Below are 20,434 nucleotides of genomic sequence, written 5' to 3'. Positions count from 1 at the left end.
TGTAGCAGTGATTTTCCATGACTTAATATGACCTATCCAGTCGCCAGCACACCAGTTTTGCTACTAAATCATTGTATATAATTTAAATTCATATTCATATTCCTTCTTGGAGCCTTGGAGCCTTTGAGAGAAACTGATGTGTTCAAGTCCTTACTGGTTGTGCAACTAAGGGCTAAATTTAGGGTGAGATGTGGAAGGCCCTTATCCAGGAAAGCCACATTCAGGAAAGAAATATAAGTCAGCAATCAATATAAATATTTTAATACAATATTTTTAAAGTATATAAGGAAAACTCATGGTGAACAAAACATCAAACTTTTAAATAAAGTTGCACACTTGGTTATTTGCTAAGACCTCATTGTATTTGTATTTCCAGAGGACTCGTATGCTCCAAGCAACCTCTGGTTCTTGAGTCTTCGAGGTCATGACGTAACCTGGTGGTGGGTTAACAGAGGCAGGGTAAACAGAGTTATGCATGGTTTTATAACTGTCTTAGTCCACTGTGTGTTTCTGTCACAAACACCTGAGACCGGGGAGTTGATGAAGAACAGAGACTTCTTTTCTCACAATTCTGAAAGGTGAGAAATCCAAAGATCAAGGTGCTTGGTTTGGGGACTGTGCCCTCTGCTTCCAAGATGGTTGCTTGAATGCTGTCCTACAGATGATGACTATGCTCCTACATGAGTAGAAGAGTGGAGGACAGGAAATCTACTCCCACAAACACCATTTTGTTTATTTGCTTGCTATGGGTGTGGCCTTTTTTGTTTGGTTGCTTGTTCAGTTGGTTGTTTGTAGTTATGGTCGTGTTGGCAGTGAGCTATGCCCCAATCACCGCATGTCCCTTCAGTGGCTCATTCGTGTGGGAAGAGATTTCATAGGCCAAGTGCCTCCGTCTGGGCAGCACTTTTAACATTGTGACTGTGGGAAGAAGTTTTGGAGGTACAGGAACAAAACCAGATAAGTCATAACAATAATCCTCCAAATTTCCCATGTATGCGGGTAGAGCAGAAATGTTCATAAAATCACAGAGTGATTGGGGTAGAATTAGGGAGGAGTGAACTGAGTGACCACCTATTAAGTGGTTATCAAATTTACATGGCACATTGAAACATAAGGGTTCATCAAGATGTAAACCCATAATGTTTTTGAAGTATTTATTAACAGTTTTAAAAGTAGACAATTTTTCTTCTGAAGAACTGAGAGAAAAAAGTAGAAGAAAAGTCTCTCTATGTGTGGTTTCCTGCCAGTCTGCCGGCAGAGGATCATTTATACCAAGTAGGAGTTGAAATGTACTCTGTTGCTGGTCACCACAGATGGGCTGGTAAAACATGAGGCCCTTTCAGTCAGCCTCCTGCCCTGAGTCCTGCAGCCTACAACCTGTATAAAGGCTTTCTGGAATTTGTCCTAAATTTCTCATTCTAGATATGCTTAAAGTTTTATACGTTTTTAAATTATTTAGTGGCTCAGATTTGTTCGGTATGTATGGCCCTGAGGCATGATTTTCCCTGATTCTGAGCATCCCTGCTGTAAAATCCTTTGATTTGAGGACCTTCGGATTCTGCATGGCCGTGAGAAAGTTAATGTTAATTTATTGAAGACTAGGGTGAGGGGTATGAGATAGGCTTGAGTAAGCTTTACAGTGCTTAGAACTTAGAGTGCACTAAACAGCTTGAAGCGCACCAAGTGGTTATCTAGTACCCAATGGTTGGCCTGAAAACATACACAAGTAATATTCTGTAGAATAAGCAGAGTGCATGTATGGATTTTAGAATGTGTCTATGTGTATAACAATACTAAAAGTAGAGGCCATGAATTTGAAAAGAAACAAGAAAGGGTATATGGGAGGGTTGGGAGGGAGGAAAGAGAAGAGAAAAGTGATATAATTATATTATAGTCCCAAACCAAAAAATACCAGTTTAAAATAAAAAAGCTGTAACAATGAAAATCTAACCTTTTATTTGCAGTCATGATTATAAAATTATAGAATCACCCCACCCACCCCACCCCACCCCCCACTCCACCCCCCACCCCACCCCCCACCCTTCATCCCCAACCCCAGCTCTAGGTACTGGATGATTTATCTGAACTAGATTTGCTTCCCCATTTGTTCTGTGATGGCAGCCACTCACTTGCAGGTTTTCGCCACTCTACACTCCCTCAGGATTTCCTTCTGTTACAGGCTTCAGGGCATGTTGTAGCTGAGTTCCACCTTTATAAAAACAAAGCTGCCCTCTCCCTCTGCAACTGCCAAATGCCAAGGGAAAGCAAAAGAAACAGAACGCCTGTTGGATACCCTGGTATATGTAGATGTTTGGTATCCTTATCAATGGAAGTCTTAGAGCAAGCCATACCCTGGTGTATAAAAGCAGAAGCAGTTTTTTACCAGTTTCCATCCTGTGTCTACCCTCTTCCTCTAACAACGAGACAGATGGAAACGTCCCAAACAGAAAACCACATGGAGAAACAAGCAAAGTAAAGAACGTTTACTAAATTTGTTCTTCAACAGTTTCATACATGTATGCAGTGCACTGAAGTCACCCTCACCCACTTGGCACTTCTTACCTCCCTCCCTCCGCCCCAGTCAACCCATTCCTTCCACAAGACCCTTTCCCACATTCGTGCCTTTTTGCTTTACTTTGTGAGCCACTAAATTTAACCAGAACCATCTGTGTGACCTTTGGCTGGCTCATCCGTGGTTTCACAAGTAAAAACAACTATTACCCTCCCATTAGAATCCATCAATAATCAATAGTTCAATAGGGTTTTGTGAGTCTCTTTCTGATTCATGATTGACAGTTCAGAGGCCCAGAACATTTTTTCCTTTATTTTTGAGATATATAATGTAATTATGTAACTAGCTTCTTCCTTTTCCTCCCTCCAACGCCCCCCCCCATATACTCCTCCTTGTTCATTATGAAATTTGTGGCCTCTTTTCTCATTGTTTTTTGTTTGTAAGCCTAGCTTTTTATTCCTGAGCCATCTCCCGAGCGTTCTTTTTATATTAACTGATGTTACATGAATTTATGTTTGTCTTCAGGGCTAGCTATTTGGTATTGGATACTCAATTAGTATGATCTTCCGAAAAGGAGACTATTTTTCTCACTCACAGAATCCTTAGTTTCCCATAGTTCTTTATGTAGGTTTAAGGTGTTGTGCCCTTCCCTGTCCATTCTGTCTTGCCTATTCATGTCGTCCTCATTCAACTCATGCGTAGGCAATCATTTGTCCTTATACCCACAGATAAGTGTAGTCCTCACCCCTCAGGAAGGAAACTTCTCTTTGCAACAGTCAGAGGCAAATGCAGAAAACTGCAGCCAATCAAAGTGCAGAGTTGTAGAGCATAGTCCCAGTGTCTACATCTACTAAAGACTCCAGACCTAAGTCTCAGGGAATGTTGCAGAATAAGGGACAGAAAGATTGTAAGAGCCAGAGCCAGAGGATCAGAGTCAGCTGTGAGATTGTGTCACTTAGTAATGTTAGAAGCTATACCCATGAAAGTCTCTCCAAGAACATTTTGAACTCCAAAATCACCATAAAACCAGCCCTTATACAAGATGCTGTGAGCAGTACCTTGTGCTGAGGGCCCTGCAGAGGGAGCCAACTTCCTTAACTATTACCTTCAGATCTGTGATGTTGAGGGAAAAGACTTCTACTCCATTCTCAGGGCTCTCCTGGGCCCCAATCTTGGGATTACATTCTCCCTTTGCTCTTCTTCAAAAGAAAGATGAAGCCCACACTCCTAAGACTACTTTATGAAGATGTAGAGATGCAACTGTTTCAGGGGAAAGGTTTATGCAGGCTGTAATTCTTCTCAAGAAACCCCAGAGTTTCATTGGTATATGACACTGATAATGAACACAGCCAAATTCAGCCAAAGAATTGGGGTTTATATAAGAACTGTTATTTAGTAGACTGGAAATTTCTATATAATTACTCTACTAAATTTGCCTGGGCCAAATTCACTCACCAACCTCGATTCTCCTTCTACCCCAAATCTAACTCTTTAAACTAGAGGTTCCAAATCACAGAGGGTTGCCTGCATTATCTTATATCTTTTCAAATGCTTTCTCTTCATGCTTCCCACATTATTTCTGCCCACGGACCCTGTGCATAATGACTTATCTGGAAAGTTTAGGTTTAGACCAGCCATTCTCAGTCCCGACTCCCCTGAGGAAAAATGTTCGTCAATTCCAGATTAGGCCTAGGCTTAGACAGACTGAAGGTGAATCTCTAGAGAGGAAATGTGTGCCAGGAACAGAACAGTTCCCAAGCATATGACTGAGAAGACTGAGTTAGACAGGTGATTTAACCAGCACCCAGATTTGGTGGTTTTCAGGAGTCCTGTCCTCCCTTGGAAGCTGCTCAACACCATGCTGGCTAGAACAATCATTGTGACCACAAGGCCTGCCATGAAAATCCTGAGTAGGGGGAGAATAATATGGAGTATTCTTCGTCAGTACATGATGGACATGAAATAGAGGAGTCGAGTTCTCCCAGTAAATGTCAATGAATGAAAGTCATATTAATGTTTAAACCCCTTCTCAGGAGTTCCCTTCATGTGCAAGACTCTGAAAATGTTACATTCCTACATTCTTAGTCCTATTGCCTCTATTTTATCCTACTCTTGATTCTAGGCTAAATCAGACCTTTTCTCAGAGAATTCTGGGAAGAGAAGATAAAGTAGAAATATGAAGTTGACAAAAACGTCTAATTATCAAAACCCCAACAGTGTCCCCAGCACTTCTTTTCTTTTTCATTTTTAAATTATTCTTCTCTCATACCTTACAACCCAACTATAATTTCCTCTCCCTCCTCTCCTCCCAGTTGTCCACCTGCACCACCACCCCCCGCCCCACCTGACGGAGGGGGAGTGGATCGCCAGTGCATCTGAACAGTGAGCATTGGAGTGTGCTATTAGCACTCTCTCCTACCCTGAAGGCAAGGCCCGTTTAGAACACATTTCTATTGTGTTATTCAAGTGTGAGAGTAGCATTGCGTTCTCTAGTAGCAAACTCAATCTCTCCCCATTTTAACACTTGCTTAAAGTCCTGGTTGCTCTTCCAAAAGAACTGAGTTCAGTTCCCAATATCCACATTGGGTATATCATACCAGCTCAAGTTCCAGTGAATTCCATGCCTTCTTTGGGCTCCCATAAGCATCTGCTGTCACGAGCACCTGCACACAGACACACAGGCACATAATTTAAAACAAATAAGTAGTGTTAACGAAGCAGTCAGTTGAGGCATGTTGATGCATTCTGTGTTCTGTAACTGAGTATTGTCTCTCTCCCTAGGAGAAAGATGGAGTGGAAGAAGTTCTCTTCACCTACGATCACCATGTCAGCAATTCCACATCATTTAAAGGCAGAGTTGGGCTGGGTGCAGACTATGGACTCCGCCTCTCCCCAGTCCAAATCCAAGATGATGGCAGGACATTCTCTTGCTTTCTGAGAATCAGTCCTCTCAAAGTCTGGAAGACATCCACCACAGTCAAGGTTTTTGGTAAGGAGCTTGCCCTGTGATCTCTTTGCCACCCCAGTGCCAATGCCTCTGGCCATGCTCTTCCCATGAGAGGAACCCCTAGCCCTACCCTGGCCCTATCTTAGACAGCAGCCACATAGGGTAACTCCTGCAGTTCTGTTTGCCTTGATCCTATCATTCTCGTTGGGGGTGGGGACAAAGGTGGAAGGCTAAAGAATAATTATTCAGCTAATAGAATGAAGCCACCAGAAAGCCACATATAGGTCAGCTTCCCTGGTGGCCTCTATCTTGTTTGCAGGCATAATGTTTCCCAAGGGTACTGGAAATCTCTTTAATTATAACTGCCAAAGTCTAATTGCTGGGCTGTCTAATTGTGTGAGTTATTTTCTGGTGCAAAGTGTAATAAGGCCATGATGAGAAAAAGAAGCTGGTAAATACAGCCAGAGAAACTGCAGGAGGCCCCACCGCAACCCTGCCAGGGCCCACTGCAATGAGAGGCCACCAGGGGCTTCTGAGAGTGGAGCCTGCAGGCTCTCTGGCCTGATCCTAGTGCCACTGACCTGGGAAATCCACCAAGACCTCATTCAGAAGGTAGGGACACTGCAAGGGGCAATCTGAAGAGAAAAAAAATAAGCATTGTATTTTGTTCCCTGGTGCAAGAAAATATTGCTGAGCAGAAACCTCAGGCTTTGGCTTGTTTTTCATTTTTGTGACCTTGACCTGTAGTTTTTAAAGTCGTTCTAAAGGAGGGCAAAGGAAAAGCAGCCATGTGAACCAATTGTTTTCTTTTTTAATGAGGTAAACTAAGGGAAAACAAACTTTATACAAGATAAGGGTGCAGGCTGCTAGATTTCTCCTCAATTTTCTAAATGACAGAGCAGGCAAAGTAAAATAAAATATAAAAACATTCTTTTCTGTTATTTGTTCATTGCATTGCTTCATTGCATTAGTGGTCAGAAAACGTGGTCAGTGGAAGAAAACAAAGTCATTTATAAAGACAGAAACAGCTGGGCAAGATGTGTTTCGTGAGGAGTTTCGTGCATAGAGCTTTTCTCCTGTGCCTTGTTGTCTTCCCCAACACCCACATTCCCCCTTTTCTTCCTTTTTCCCCTTTCTTTTCTTCTACACCACCCTTCTCTCCCGTGTCTCCTCGGGGGTGGACTAGATCCTCATCATCTATCACCATCAGTTTCCCATGAAGACTTGCGAGCAGGCTGCTCCTTGCTGTTGTTGGATCAATAACACTGCTGGTTCACTTCCAGGGTGTGACAATCTTAGCACAAACACAAAACCGACTCATCTGGCCTTACGATTGCCAAGCCAGTAAGGGCAGACATCCAGGACGTGGGAAGAAATATGCATTTTAAGTCAGGCGAGATCGTTGTGCTACAGCATACTCTGATTGCCTTGTAAACATATAAACCATGACTGTATGTCTTTACCGTCCTCAGACTTCTCGGTATTGGTCCGGGAGATGCATATTCTTACTTCCCACATTTAGAACACCCTCTGCTTCTACATTTCTCTGTCTGAACTTCTTCTGCACTTCTTCTTTAAACTCTTTCGGAGGGTGCTTAGAAATATAGAACTCTGCTAATTTTGCAACTAAGTTTTAACTGCCTAATGGAATTCTTTATTAAATATGTCGAGTTTATAAGGCATGCTATAAGCTGCAAAGTAGGTTTGGGTAAGATTTTGCTGTACCTCTCATAGGTATATTTATTTAGGCTGTAGGTATGGGGAACTCAGGAGGACTGTAAGTTTGAGCTCTTGCTACAGAGTGAAACTGTCAATCAGTGGATGATAAAAAGTAAATAAAACCTGATTTTCATTCAGTAGTGTTTTCCTGCATCAAATAAGCCAAAACCAAATTTGAAAACTTTTAAGTAACGAGTGTATCACCGATCCATCCATCAAGCACTGTACCACTTGATTCTTCCCAAGCCATCTATCTCTGCCTCATCTGTCCTCTCTGCAGAGCGCAAACCAGAGGCTACCAGTCCCTTTGCATCCACCACCAACTTGCTACTGAGGCTTTGCTTGCTCCGCCCTACTCAAAGCCTGGAAATTTGACTGTTCGGAGCTCATCACTAGCCCTGTGACTTTCAGTTTCTTTCAGGGCCTTAATTTCATTTACGTTTGTCTCTTCTAGAGACTCAGAGCCATCCTTTCATCCATCAAATTCAGGGTTGTGTCTTGGTTTGGACACCCCTCCCCCCATAAAGAAGACATCGAGTTAATTTAATTTATTTGTGATGGGATCCCATGTTCTGAGGTGGAGGAGTAGACAGGGGCTCCCATGCCTAGATAATTCCCTAGAAGATATCGGCAAATGGCATCTGTTTGCAAAGGAAAATTTAGTTTTGCCCAGTAGAGTCTCACTGGTTATATTACCACCCTTAAGAGAAGGACCCCAAGCCCAGATGTGTAGATGGACAACACAAAACAAACTAAATGATATCTTTGAAGACTTCTAGTCTCATATTAGTTTGTTTGGGCATTTTTTGGGGGGTGTCTTACTGGTGTTTTGTTTGTATATTACAGCTTTTAATTTTGTGCTTTTTGGCTGTGTATGTGTTATTTTTTTTTTAATTCTGGATATTTGTTTTGTTCATCTGATTGTTTTCTAAAGGAAGAGACAAAAGGCGGTAGGGCAGGTGGGTAGAATTTGGGAGGGGTCGAGGGAGGGAAAGTATGATCAGAATATAGTGCAAAAGAAGTATCTGCAGTTAAATTATATGTGGAGTCTAAAAACATTACTAATAATGATTAGAGAGGTCATCCTAGAAAGACTGCACAGGGGAGGAACCTAAGCCCAGGAGGGGAAGGGGGATAATGAATATGCATGATCAAACCAGTTACTTCTTCAAGCTCACAGATCAGTCTTGCAGACAGCACTCAACTACAGCACACAACACACATCAGGGGCTGGTGAGATGGTTCAGTGGGCAAAAAGCCCTTACACACGTAAACCCAGTGACCTGAGTTTGATCCGCAGAATGTAAGGTGAAAAGGGATTCAAACTCCCAAAAGTGGTCCTCTGATCATCATAGCCCTCATGAGACAGCTTGCACACACACACACACACACACACACACACACACACACACACACACACACACACAGAGAGAGAGAGACAGACAGACAGACAGACAAGCACATGAGTGCTCACATGCATTAAATTAATCCTATTAAAATAATCTAATGTCTCACAGGGCAATGAAGTCAGGATATTTTCCCACTGACTTCCCATCTGTTATTTATCTCCTTCTTCCCTCATATTCTCAGTGAATCCTGAGGCAGGGGGTCATAAATAGACCCAGCAGCAGCTTTCTGCAACTAGAAATCAATGCTAAGCAGACGCACAAACCACTTGAGAGAGAGAATTGCAACAGTCTTTCAACTGGTTCATAGAAGGCTTGGTCGGCTTCTCTAACAGGAACAGGCTTGAAGGTGCTTCAGTCTCCAGTGTCCAGGTGCAAAGCGCTAGAAATGAAGACTTTGAGGAACTTGCGATTTTTAGCATGGCAACAAAACCATTTCCTGATATTTGTTAGTGCCAAGAAAGCCAAACAACTATGAAGTGTTTCTCTGATTTCTTTGGCATGCACACACACACACACACACACACACACACACACACACACACACACACACACACTGTATACATTTTAATGACACTAACTGTGCTTTGTTTGCTTTTAAGCTAAGCCAGAAATCCTCATGACTGTGGAAAACACCACCGTGGATGTCTTAGGAGAGGTGAGTCATTTGAATCCTTTGAATATTCATACTATTACATGCCAAGCTGTGTCAGATTGCATGGTTGCCAGGAACATTCCCTCAAAAGACCTTATTCCTTGGCCCTTAGCCAACTGCTGCAGTTAAGGAAGACAAGCTGGGGTGATTGGGAAGCTGTGTAGAAATCCTTGCTTTGACTAACTGCTCTCAGAAGGTGTGGCTATTGCCTTAGGCCTTACTTCTCTGGTGTGTGTGTTTGAGGGCTGGGGGGAGGGAGGGGGTTCAATTGTTTAAATGTCTCTGAGATTAAAAACTGAGGGAAAGTGGGACAAAAAGCAGTGCGAATCCTGGTAAAGTCCTGGTAGGAGAAAGAGTTTTGCTCAGCTGACATTTAATTTGTTGTTCTCCCGAGTTCTCCTTCCCAATGCTTTGAGAAGAGGAATGGGGCCCTCTTGTCCTCCTCCCAAAGCTGCCTATTTCCCTGGCAATAAGTGGAAGGGTGGGAGAAAAGGGAAAGCAAAACAGGATGAGTTCGCCCCTTCCGAGTAGCCTTCAGTCATTGGATCTGAACACTCTTCCCAGCTGGGTGTGACCCAGGACAAATCACTTCATTTCTCTGTAGTCAATTCTCCATTTATATGACAGACTCAATAATAATATCTGCTTGTTGTGGTTTCATTCATGAAATCAATGTCTGAGTAATTCTTAAAGGAGTGTGTGGCTTGAGGCAAAATGGTCAATACATATTGCTGCTGTTACCATGGCTACTCCTGGGTGGTGGTGGTGGTGGTGGTTGTTGTTGTTGTTTTGCTTTGTTTGGTTTGGTTGTTTGGTTTTTTAATACACACTTTCTTTCTGTAGCTTTGCTATCCTGGAACTTGCTTTGTAAATCAGGCTAACCTCAAGCTGCCTCTGTCCCCAGTGCTGGGATTAAAGGCTTGTGCCACTGTGACCCACAACACTTACCTGATTTCATTTGCTATCTTGTGACTTCCTTCCCCTACGCTTTTCCAAACCCAACGTAAAATAAAATTTCTCATGTATTTTCTGTTTCATGGTATGGACAGATTATACTTTTGCTGCTTTTCACCCCAAGAATATTATGATTTTTGATCTTCTTGGATATCAGTCATTTAATTTTATAGCTGTACATAAACCATGACTCAAATTCTGTTTGGTGATTTCGAATGACCTTAAACATGTATTATCCAAGTAGCTGGGTCTAATAATTGGTAGTATAATTTTTAACATAATAAAGACAGATTTAATTATTTATGTTCTGTTCCAATTAAGTTCTAAGTTTATCAATAAACTTCATTCTTTTTAGTGTCTTAAATAAAACAAATAACCCAACAACAGAGCTTTCCCTAGATGTTTTCACTTCTTCTTAGAACCTCCTGCAGATTCTTGGAGCCAGTGATTCTGAGTAAGATGATGTCAGAGCAGATATGAAACAATAAAACCAGATCCAAGAATCCCAGTTGAAAATTTAAAAAGGAGTGCTTTGCCTTGCATCCCACGGCTGTAAAATTTCCTCTTCAGTACCCATGCAAGTCAGCTAAGGAAGCAAAGGGGCAGGCATTATTCCCTGAGAAATCAGTGAATATTCATCTCCTCTCCAACTCCACGTAACCATGGCATGTCTGGAGACGCTTGAAAATCTTGCCAAACATTACTAACCCCTTACTCTAATATAGTTTTGGTGTTGCATCTTTAATAGCTCGCTAACTATTCCAAGCATTTAATATGCTCTTGTTTTGCTTTCATCCAGGCTCCAAAATAGAGCATCTGTTATTTTATAGATGGGAAATTGAAGCCTGGAAACCCTGAATGTTTGGCTGAGTTACTAGAAGGAGGCTGAGCTGGAATGTGCGTTTAAGCATACATCCAGGGAGGGTGGGACAATGAGAAGACGTGGTGCCTGGATCTGATGGATGGTATATTAAAGTACCATCCAACTACAGGAAATAGTTAACCACTGTGAGCCTCCAAAATGTTGGGACAATAAATATTTGATAAGATTGTTAGGAGAATTAAAGCTATATACAGTTCCCAAGTCCATGGCACATAGTAGATAGCTTGGGTATATTTTCCCTAATCACTTGTGAGTCTCACCCTGATTCACCCATCGCTTCCTCGACTTGCGCCTTTCTACATCTGTTCTGTGATCAATTCTAGGACACAAAATAAGGCAAAGAAAAGCAAAACTAGGACACATGGTAGAATCCACTGGAACTGGGTTTGACATCTCCCTGTCTAATAACCTGAGAAACTAGAACCTTACTTCCTTATCTTCCTCATCCATAAAAGAGGGCACTGGGTGACTTCAACCTCATAAGGGTGATGGAATGATCAAATGGTTTGGAAAGCACCTGTCACCTGGCAGCCACAAGGGTTGGTGATAATTCTATCCTCTCATTTCCTAGAAAGGAATTAAGTTAGAATCCATATATTACTTAAGGTCCAAGCTTAGGAGCCCTCGGTGTAAGATTTTGCTCGGAACGCGATATGTTATGAGATGTGATACATTACTATTTGTAGAGGAATTTTAATCCAGCAATATGGCTGCTCTGGCAAGGAAGCACATCTAAAGACCTTCTAAGTCTATGTGCTCTGACTGTAAGATAGACACACCCTTAGTACACACCTTTAATCCCTAATGAAGGTTGTTAGTTTGTAGAAGGAAGCAGCCTTGTTTAAAAGTGATGTCTAATTGAGGGGCAGACAAAGTGATGAATTACAAAAATATTTGACAGAATGAGTCAGAGATAGGATATGCCCAACTCTCATAAGAACAGCACAGGAATAAGTTACTAAAGAGCAAAGGAGGGAGAGAAAGGCAGGTAAGTAGGGGTGTGTGTGTGTGTGTGTGTGTGTGTGTGTGTGTGTGTGTGTGTGTGTGTTTTTACCAGAACATTTTTAAAGAAAGTGATTGAAAAGAGAACAAGCTGGACATGAGTGAAGACAGAACATACCAGAGAATGAGAAAAGGCCAAAAATTAGAACATATTACCAAAGTTAGTATGAGACCAAGCAGAGCAATTCAGTGAGCAGCCAAGAGAAGTTGGATTGAATCAGTCAGCTTGGAAGATTAGATTGTATTAAGGTTTCCAGGACTTAGTCTAGGGATAGTTAGAACAGAGAAATGCTCTGGGCTTAGGCCAAGCCATGTATTCACATAACTTAGATATAGCTCTCATCTCATGCCTTTATCTGAGGAAATAAAAATCCACATTTACAGTTATTAGTTAAATCTGCAACGTTTGTGACTAGTGTATCTTTTCTGTAAAACAGACAAGACCCAGCATTACTCTAACAATGATGCCTTTTAGACTCAGATATACTAGCGATAGAGAATAGTCTAACTGTGCATATTATCTTCTGTGCTCTTGTGGACATGACTTCATAAGGTTGTCACACAGCATCCAGATTCACTCCTTCAGCTGACAGAGGTAGATTTACCCTAAATTTTAAGGTCCCTCCATGTAGCATATTTTTTTCATTAAACTAAAAGATGCGAGGCCAAACAGTCCCACACTTCACAGCTGCTAATGCACCAAGGCAAGAGAATCCCCAGAATTTATTGAGCAATTTGAACTTTCAAAAGCCACAGTGTCTCCTTCAGACTTGTGCTTTTTGCTTTAACCTGGTGACCCCTATGGGCAATGTCCTTATCATTACATTCTTTTATTATTTTAATAAAAAAAATCTAGAAAACTGATGTGTAAAGCAAATGATAAACACAACCATAGGAAATAAACACAAGTTAAGGTTATGGTATCTAGAGAGGAAGAGAATATGCATTCATGAAACCCATGGAAAGCAGACCATAACAAAAAAAAATAAAATGAATACGGCAGTTAGAGTCTGACATTAGCAGAACTTGGATGGCTTTTTGTAGAATTCAGTTACTTGTGTTTATTTAGTTCGAGTGTTGCAAAGCTTGTACCCTTATATGTTCCTCAACGTTAAGTCTCATGCATGTGATTTGTTCATTTATTTGTTTTTAAGAGATTGGGTTTGACAACCTCTTTTTGTGACACAAAATGGCTCTGGCTCCAAGTGTCTGAGCACGTGACTTCCAATAGTCATCATCATGTGCACTGCCAAATACCTTAAGCTTTAGCCCAAACAGATAGACATGGCCCTGAAAGCGGCCTTAACCTTGGGAAACCATGTGGGCAGGAAAAATTCAATTCTTCAAAGGAAAACCAAATTGTATTGTAGGGCTGCAATGTAGCCTGAGTTTCCACAGGCCTGGTGTCCAGACTTCTGTTTGTTCCACAGACAGCTACAGGAAAAATCAGTCTCACTATCACCACTGCCTAACAAGTCAGTAAGAGTCAGTCATACAGGAAAGGACCTGATGACATGAGACTTTCTAAAGCAGTGGTTCTCAACCTTCCTAAAGCTGTGACCCTTTAACACTGTTCCTCATGTTGTAGAGACCCCCAACCCTATTTTTTGTTGCTACTTCAACTGTAATTTCACCTCTAAAATACAAGCTGCATGGCATGTTAGCAAAACTGTAATTTTACTACAGTTCTGTTTTAAACCAATACCTCCATCAGTTTCCAGAAGGCTGATACTAGAGCATCTATTGTCAATGGGATTAGGAGACACTGTCTTCCCCTCCTCTTGTCCATCCTTAGCTCTCTGCCAATATTAGCTACTCTTCTCATTACTATAACAAAATATCTGGCAGAAACAACTTAAAGGAGGATGTGCTGCCACTTAACAGGGGGATACAGTCATTTTCTCAGAAAACCACGGTGGCAGGAGGGGAGTGTAAAGTTGCTGATCACCCTGTGTCCACAGTGAGAAAGATGAATGTTGTTGTTCAATTTACCCCTCTCCCTCTCTCTTTTGTGTCTCAAACAGCCCAAGGTGACCTCAACCCCACTATGTCACCAATCACCGGTGACCTTAAGCGATACATCCTTCTGCTTCTACCTCCAGAGTGCTGGGGTTACAGACGTTAGCTCAGCTCCTTTTCCTTTTTGTCCAGTGTGGACCTTAGTCCAGATGTTGTCATCCACATTCAGGACATGTCTTATCTCTTCAGTTAAACCTCTTTGGAATCACCCTTCTAAGATACAGCCAGGGTGTGTTTCCAGTGAGATTCTAAATCCTATCAAGGTGAAAATGAGGATTTATCAACTCATCCAAAGGAGGGAGAATACTGAGAGGAGTCAGCTCACTCACATCTCATAACCGGCAGTCCCAGCACAGAGGCCACAGTCCCATCTGGAATGGCTTTATTCTTTTCCTAAGTTAATATTTTAGACATAGCCTCAACAACGCAGGAAATTTTCACTCCATGTGGACTATTAGAGTCTTTTTCATTTCTCTCTTTTTTTTCAAAGCATCTCTGAGCATTTGAAGATGAGTCTTTTAATAAAATATCAGAGAACAATGGCTTGCCATGAAACTAATATTTTAGAGGTACAAGGAAAATCGAAAACCTACTTCTCAAATAAATGTCTGGTCTCTGGGCGTGAAACAAAGTCAATGCATTAAAATTGTGCCTTGGGGACCTAAAAATGTCCTCTTTTGTTCAGTCTCCCTAGTGATCATAGTCTCTTTTCTTTATTCATAATGAAACTGTCTTAAAGCATCACTTCCCTTCCCTCTCTTCAGACTTCTGTTTAGCACATTTTCTTTATAATTACCTCTCCTTCGCTTCTCCTTAGACTGCCTTCCTTTATTTTCCTGGGTTTCACATAACACTCACTAACTCTTCCTCTCTTATACCTTGTGGTGATTTGAAATAGGTTTGTCCCCCACAGACTTATGGGTTTGAATGCCCACAGGGAATGATGCTACTAGGAAGTTTGTGACCTTTTCAATGGAGTGTATCACTGTGGGGGTGAGCTTTGACAGTCTTCTGTCTGGCCCTGGGTCAAGACTTTGAATTCTCAGCTCCTCCAGTACCATGCTTGCCTACATGCTGCCATGCCTCAGTCCTTGGTGATAACAGACTAAACCTCTGAACATGTAAGCCAGCCCCATTTAAATGCTGTCCTTTATAAGACTGCCCTCAGTCATGTGTCTCTTTACAATAATAAAACCTAACTAAAGCATGCCTTAATGTGGTATTAGATTAAAATTTTATATATTTGTGAGAAAGTTATAATATTTTCATTCTTTAATTTTTATTTTAATTACTATTTATGTGTGCGTGCGTGCGTGCGTGTGTGTGTGTGTGTTATGTATGTGTGAGTACAGGCACACTTGTGCCATGGTGCACATGTGGAAATCACAGGATAACATTCAGGAGTTAATCACCCCTTCCACAGTGAGTTCTAATGACAGTACTCAGGTCACCAGGCTTGTCCAGCAGGTGCCTTTGAATTTCTGACCCATATGGCCAACATACAATTTTTTTACTCCTAACATTTAAGCCCAGAGAACTAAGAAGTATTCTTATTTTCTCTGCCCTAATTATACATTAATTAGTTTTAGTTGGATTGCTGAAAATCTCAAAAAGATGCAGAAAGGTAATACAGCTGAAATACCTTTGATGTGGGAACAAAACAAAGTCTTAAGGCCAGAGGAGAAGGAGATCAATGCAAGGTCCAGAGAACTCAGGTGGAAGGCTGAGTCCTCCCATCATTGTGTCACATGGAATAACCCCTGTCCTCTGTCTTGGGTGACCAGCAGAATGGAAGCAAATGCTCTATCCTGCAGCAGAGTCTCTGCTTCTCTGGGGGTGAGAATCTCAGGTATGCACATTCCATTCCCATTTTCCACTCCACTGAAACCAGGGGCCAAAAATGCTGACCAACGCATTCTGACCTGAAACAACTTCGACACCCACAACAAAGTAACCTGCGTGTCTCATTAGTGACTTTTGAAGTCCTATCCATAGGTGAGCAAACCCTGGGAAACCTGTAGATAGGTGTTTGGTCTGCCCATACCTGCAAAGATTACCTCAAGTGATTGCTCATTTCTTCAAAGCATCCCATACAGTATTTTGCTTCATAGTTGAGCAAGAACCAATATGGTGAAACCCAGTGTTTTCAGAACAAGCAGAGTTTAGACAGAATGGATGGGATGTGTTGCTGCAGGCAGGCCCTTTTCTGGCTGCAGGCATAGCTCCTTCACAGCTCTCCCCTACTTCATCGTCAGGATGGCCATTCCCTCTTCCTCCAATGCTTGTTCCTTTCCTCTCCCACTCCTCTCCCACCATTCTATGGTCCTCTCCATCCTTAGCACTTCCTTTTTGTAGGACGTCATACAGGTGAGGATAGAACAAGGTCTGTCATTGGGTGAGAAGGAAGGATGGGCTGGAGAAAAGTTTGAGGGAAGGGGAGGAGACTGGAATGGAAAGGTCTGGAGACAGAAGAGTGGCAGAGTAGCCGCTGAAATAATATGGAGTCTAAGGTTAGAATTTCACGATGAATTTTTATAGGTTGTTATGAATGTTCTTAAGGGATGGATGTGTACAGGGCTTTGTATATTTAGGTGGGCAATTTATCTCATCAATTGGATCAGAGTTTATTGTGTTGTGTGTTCTTTCATGTGGCGGTTTAAATAAGAGAGTGTGCAGCGGCTAGACACACTGGGCCGCCATGGCGTTGGGATGTGTTTCTACCAAGATATCCAGCAGATATCTTGGGGCACTGCAGTGCCGGATCTAAGCAGGGTAAAAGACAGCATTTTTTATAATTTTACAACACCTTTTCCCTCTGGCTGGCCCATAAAATGAGGGCATCCACCTGCTCCAGGAGCTTGCTCCAGTCAACCTTCATATTTGTAGGAGCCAGAGGCAGGATCATGGTGCTGCCCCATGGGAATGTAGCCACCTTAATCCAACTCCTCTCGGCCAGTGCTCCTCAGATGCTTTGACAGGGCAGTGGTACCCATGGTGACCCCTCAGACCATGACTCACCTGCCTGACACATAAGTGACAGATAGCATATTTGGGATGGGGCCCAAGTGACAGCAGTGGTCAAGTTGGAATACGGGGTCACCCACTTTACTGACTTCATCTCTCAAGCTCCATTTGGCAGAATCCTGGTTCTAGTCTTTTCCTCATCCTCTCCTGGCCTCCCCATGTCTCCTGTTCCACAGCTGTCACTAGAGTGTGCCTAGTTGTATGCAAAATGTTTCAGTGGAACAATGAGGTTGATGGATGGTTGGAGGGACTGGAAATTCACAATAATGGTCTAAAGCTGGCTACACCTGCCTATGTGAAGTTTTCAATTTTCTGCTTTACTGGAATACTAGAATGAGTCGCATTCTAGCAAAATAGCCAACTTACTCATTATTTCCACCCACCCCCCATACAAGCTGGTCTCCCCTCAACAAACAGATTTCTAGTAACAAAGACATTCCCTGCCCCACAAGCAACAAGTACAACTCTCTTGAGTGAATTCAGTGTTCTTAGACACCCATTATGACAAGCGCGTTTAAATACTCAAACATCAGGCTTTCCCTTGATTTCCCCTCTTAGCTGCCTCCTGCTCCTGTGCCTCTTGCCAGATGACTGTATTTTAGGGCTGGAGGAAGAGGCTCCGTGCTGACAGTGTTCAGGGTGCTCACAGGTAGGCCCTCACAGGTGAAAAGGCACACAGCCATGCTGACGGGAGGAGACTCTTGCTTTTTAAGAGTTGCTACAGTGTGGAGACTAGAAACCAAAAGGCCTCTTGAGATATAAGTAAAATATTTCCCAGCATAGTTGGCCCTCAGAGGGCTCTCTGTGGTTAAGGTTCTCAACAGCAAGCTTAGCTGTTTTCAACAGGAGCATCTGGCAGGCTAGGAGGAGAAGGGAATGGGCAAGTCCTCAGACTAGGCTTGCCTGGTTGTCCTGCCCCAGCCTCCCATATCTCTCCTTTCCTGACACAATGGCCTGCAAAGCCAACAGGCACCCAAACTTTCCCTAAGCACCTTCACAACAGGTGTTTTCCTTATTTGACCCATTTCAAATTCAGATAAATAAATAGAAAATTACACTGCATCTTGAAAACCCATCTGATGTCTCTCTCCTTATTGGGCCATTTCATAAATGAATGAGAAATGTATTCATTCATCCAGCTCGAAGCCCTCGACAGTCCCCAAACCCCCAAATTCTGTTCTTAATGATGGTTATTAAATGCTTTAACCTCCCTTCTAGTCCACTACCCAGCAGAGGTAGAGGAAAAGAAAGGACATGGGTGAAGTGGACCTGTTAAAAAACAGTTCTTTGGAGTAAACCCATCTGCATTATCAGGAAATTGGCAGTTCAGTTCATTGGTCAGCAGTGGCAGCTGGATCCCCTTTCAAACAATTGAACTTTCAGCAGTTCAATTCAGTAGTGTCCGAATAGCAGCCGATGGCATTATCTAGCAGGAACAGTCAGGGAGGAGGGATTCAAACCAGTGGTACCCATGGTGACCCCTCAGGCCATGACTCCCCTGCCTGACATACAAGCGACAGGTAGTATATTGTTTGGAATGGTTCAGAAGGTGAGGCGTGAATAATGAAGCCCTATGGTCCTAGTGTGCCGTGGCTGGTGACTACTCAGCTCCAGGTCTTGCAAGGAGGTCTCGCAATGTACCTCACTGTTGTTACATGAAAGGAATAAGTTGGTTCTCATGAAATGCCGAGTCGTCTCACAGGGTGCCCTACCATATTGATAGCAATACCCATTGGGGACTTCTTTGTCCTGCAAGGCTCACTGATGCTCATCCCCTTCTCCAAAAGATGATCATTAATAGGTTCTGTCTCCTGGGACCCAGGGTAACTGCAGGAGACACTGACATAAGGAGAAAATTAGATGGTGAAATACACAGAGAGACAAAATAGAGTTAGGTCAATGATCAGTGGCTCTGTTTCTAAGTTTAAAATTTTATTGTGGGCTGGAGAGATGGCTCAGCAGTTAAAAGCACTGACTGCTCTTCCGAGGTCCTGAGTTCAATTCCCAGCAACTATATGGTGGCTCACAACCATCTGTAATGAGATCTGATGCCCTCTTCTGGTGTGTCTGGAGACAGCTACATTGTACTTATATATAATAAATAAATAAATCTTTTTTTTTAAAAACAGTAAGCTAAGTACATTTAAAAAACCTTAATGCTTTCAAAATTATTCTTAAAATAATCCATCACAATGGAAAAAACTGCCATCACAATGCATTCATAGTAATTAGGATATATTCATAGATGATAAACAAGACATTTATCATTTCAGTATTTCATCTGTGCATGAATTGTTACTTAGCCTGTCCACTCACCTCTCAAAAAAGACAGTCATAATGGAATGAGGAAGAATATTTATTTGGCAAGTCAACAATGCCAAAAAGATGGTGGTGGGCTGCACAGTGAAAGGCCATCTTAACATGGTGTGTTTGATGCTTTTATTTTTTATCTCTAGGAAGAAGGGAGCTTAGGAAATAACTGATGTGCTCCAAGCATCTCTTCGACAGTTCATCTGTCCAGCAGAGACTACAAAACCTAGGGGATATTAGCATTCTATGAGTTTTACATACAGTTGTGAGGCTATCATGTTCCTGTAGATCTTAGGTCTGTAGGTCTTAGAATCATCAGTCTTGAAGGTGAGGCGAGAAATTGGGGAGATCTTGGCTCAGTGCTATTTTGTGCTCTTTTTAGACAAACATGCCTTGAATGATTAATAAAAGCTGCCTAGAGGTGTTTTCTCATAATAGATCAGAGAGATGTGGTTATATACTACACAGAGGAGGTGGGGCCAGATTCCTTGGACTGTACGCCCAGCTACAAAATGAGCAATCATACATTCAGTCATCTACCAGAATGTCCCAGATTCCAGGACCACATTTCCAATTTGTACTTTTTTCCTCTTGGCTAAAGAACCCATCTTACCTATGCAGGCATGCATTGCTCACCACTTCCTAACAGGCATAGCCATACTATCTAGGTCCATACCTGTCCTGTCTGTGAAAATAATCTTTGTGTGCATGTACACTACTATACATAGTTACTCCATTTTTCTTTCTGATTTAATTAGCATGTCTCTTCTTACTCATTTAAACCAGGTCTTGTTGGGGGGCTGGTCTGGAGCTGTGCATTCAAATGTTAAATGCTGGCCCCCAAGATCTAGTTGCCCCCAGTGAACAGATCCTCACATACACCAAGTGATGCTATATAAACCTTGCTCTCCAATCTAAAATCATGGTTTAACACAATGTGTAACCACTTTGTTGTTAACATTTTATTTCTTAAATCACTCTACTCCCCTGTGGACCAGCAGCA

General features: G+C 42.2%; 2 protein-coding genes across 2 annotated transcripts in view; one reads left to right on the top strand and one right to left on the bottom strand.

Moving 5' to 3' along the window:
- The window catches only part of Cd96 (CD96 molecule), a 73,106-nt gene that overhangs the window by 15,643 nt on the left and 37,029 nt on the right, over window positions 1-20,434 (top strand). Inside the window, exons 4-5 of the mRNA XM_032899296.1 lie at window positions 5,294-5,501; window positions 9,187-9,242. Coding sequence (XP_032755187.1) covers window positions 5,294-5,501; window positions 9,187-9,242 — 264 coding nt within the window. The remainder of the gene's footprint in view (window positions 1-5,293; window positions 5,502-9,186; window positions 9,243-20,434) is intronic.
- On the bottom strand, window positions 16,260-17,160 carry Zbed2 (zinc finger BED-type containing 2; the record flags this gene model as incomplete). Its single annotated transcript, XM_032899177.1, is given in 4 exon segments — window positions 16,260-16,442; window positions 16,904-16,994; window positions 16,996-17,099; window positions 17,101-17,160. Coding segments are annotated over 4 exon segments (438 nt in total), but the record flags the coding sequence as incomplete, so codon positions are not given.

This window comes from Rattus rattus, chromosome 4, assembly GCF_011064425.1.
Source record: "Rattus rattus isolate New Zealand chromosome 4, Rrattus_CSIRO_v1, whole genome shotgun sequence".
Lineage (NCBI taxonomy): Eukaryota > Metazoa > Chordata > Mammalia > Rodentia > Muridae > Rattus > Rattus rattus.
This window is presented reverse-complemented; position numbering and strand designations above follow the sequence as displayed.